Source organism: Austrofundulus limnaeus, unplaced genomic scaffold (assembly GCF_001266775.1).
Source record: "Austrofundulus limnaeus strain Quisiro unplaced genomic scaffold, Austrofundulus_limnaeus-1.0 Scaffold358, whole genome shotgun sequence".
Lineage (NCBI taxonomy): Eukaryota > Metazoa > Chordata > Actinopteri > Cyprinodontiformes > Rivulidae > Austrofundulus > Austrofundulus limnaeus.
The window spans coordinates 58420-60604 of record NW_013952760.1 but is presented as its reverse complement, the minus strand read 5'-3'; the positions used below and the strand labels follow the sequence as shown (position 1 = coordinate 60604).

Below are 2185 nucleotides of genomic sequence, written 5' to 3'. Positions count from 1 at the left end.
CTGCTACACTCTGTGGACACGCCATGATGAATAATAAATTTGTCACGTACCTCAAGACTTTATTTGAAACACCTTAAGAAGTTTAATAAATCCAATAAAACCCTATCACTTTCCTTGACTTATTCTATTTGAAGGACAGGCACGTCACAGACTCTCTAAACTCGTCTGAACACTCGCAGCAGTTTTCTTCTTTGCTTCAACATGTTTGTTTTTAAAAACACGACAAACTGTCCTCATTCCTGAACGGGTTTCTGGTCCGGATCAGTGAGTTCCAGGACCAACTTGGACCTCGTGGTCCTCTCTGATGAAGCCTCTGAGATAACTTGGTTCTGCTCTGACAGATTCTACAGAACTCAGTGAAGCACGGGGGTGGCAGTGTCATGATGTGGGGCTGCAGATAGAAGAACATTATCAAATATTTGAAAACTACAATAACAGTTTTAGGGTTTATTTTATTGCCATAAATCTACATTTTTGTTCTAAATATTTCTCAGTCTCATAATAATCATGAAAACAAATTATTGAAACATTAACAAGTAAAGAAATGTTGTTTATAAAAATGTTTTTTTCCCTCAGGGTCATAAATCTGGGGCAGTTTTATTGAAAGTGTGGAGCGGTCCTGTGTTGTTATTACTTGTTAATAACAGAAACGTCTGATAATTCAGATGTCCCAGCTTTTTACCGGACCTTAAACGCAGCAGGAGAAAGGGGCTACAGCGTGTGTGCACGCTGAGTCTTTGAGTCCCTGTGAGAGGCGGAGATGTGGACTCGTTCAGTCCGCTGGTTCGGACGGAGCCTGACCCACCTGCTGTCTCTGTCCTCCTGTCTCCAGCTGACTTGTTTGGGGATGTCGGGCAGTAAGGCGCTGGGCGGGGGCGCTGGCGGCGGGGCGAGGCGCAGGCGGACCCGGTGCCGGCGCTGCCAGGCCTGCATGAGGACGGAGTGTGGAGAGTGCCACTTCTGCAAGGACATGAAGAAGTTCGGAGGGCCCGGCCGGATGAAGCAGTCCTGCCTGCTGAGACAGTGCACGGCGGTGAGACACACACACACACACACACACACACACGTCTCGGTCCATCTGGGACATCTAAAGAACCTGGAGTCCAGACCGGGTCGGATCAGTACCAGCTAACCAGTTTAAAGTTTCTCAGATGTTTCTACAGACTCAGCTGTTTACCAGAAGGTTCTGAAGGGGGGGTTCAGKGTCCGGGTACAGGACCAGAGCCAGTTAACAGGTCCAGTAATTAAAACACAGAGCTCAGATCTCCAGGATGACATCATCCTCCTCCACCGGACCTGAACCCTGGTCCCGGGTCTTGGGTCCGTCCCTCTGTGAGGCCCAGAACCCAGAAGTCCTGACAGAGTCCCACTGGGTCTCTGGAGGTGTGATCAGTGAGTGTGGAGTCTTCAAATAGCATCAGTGTGAGCTGGAGCCCAGCAGGCTACGATGCTGCGTTTCCCTGGTAACCGGAGGTGGATCCTGGCTCTGAGAGGGAGCTGGACTTGGCTTTGATCCATCAGTGTGGGCTCACCCTCAGAGAGGAGCAGGAGGAGCTGCTGCTCCTGCTCTGGAGAGCTGCATTCATTTATGTGTGAGGAGGAGGAGGAGGAGGAGGAGGAGGAGGAGCCTCACTTGTTTCTTGTTTCACTTTAATTCTTAAAATTACCTGACAGACATCAGTTTACTTTGATTTATTCTCCAACAAGTTGTAAAAAGTATATACTTCATTCTTTAATTCTGTTTAAAGAGCCTGTGACATCCAGTTTTTGTAACACATATGAGTGCATTTTTAGGAAGAGGACATTGATAAAATATTGCAAAATAAATTCCATGTCGCTGAGATGAACAGTTGTTGAGATATTTGCATGTTTAGTAACAGGAAGTGATGTCACAGGTGAAKGTCTGCATGTAAAYAGAGCGTTGCTAACAGACTGTAGAGAAGAATTTGATGTTTCTTTAGATTATTTTGAGTCTCTATCTCTAGCTGTGTTTCCATTCACCATGAAAATGTGCAAATTAGAATTTTGAAAATAAATTTGCTCAATGGAAACACGTCAGTTTCGAAAAAAGTTACGTTCGATAAAATGTTTTTGCACTAGGATGAGGTGGTTTTTCAGTCGTATCGAAATTGGTGTTTTTCGCAAAAACTTCAATGAAACACTTTTTTCACATCACAGGAGTCAC

At 45.6% G+C, this 2185-nt stretch overlaps 1 protein-coding gene across 1 annotated transcript in view; it reads left to right on the top strand.

Moving 5' to 3' along the window:
- Nucleotides 1-2185, top strand: part of fbxl19 (F-box and leucine rich repeat protein 19) — a 14652-nt gene that overhangs the window by 5540 nt on the left and 6927 nt on the right. Inside the window, exon 2 of the mRNA XM_014023117.1 lies at nucleotides 833-1033. Coding sequence (XP_013878571.1) covers nucleotides 848-1033 — 186 coding nt within the window. The 5' untranslated portion in view covers nucleotides 833-847. The remainder of the gene's footprint in view (nucleotides 1-832; nucleotides 1034-2185) is intronic.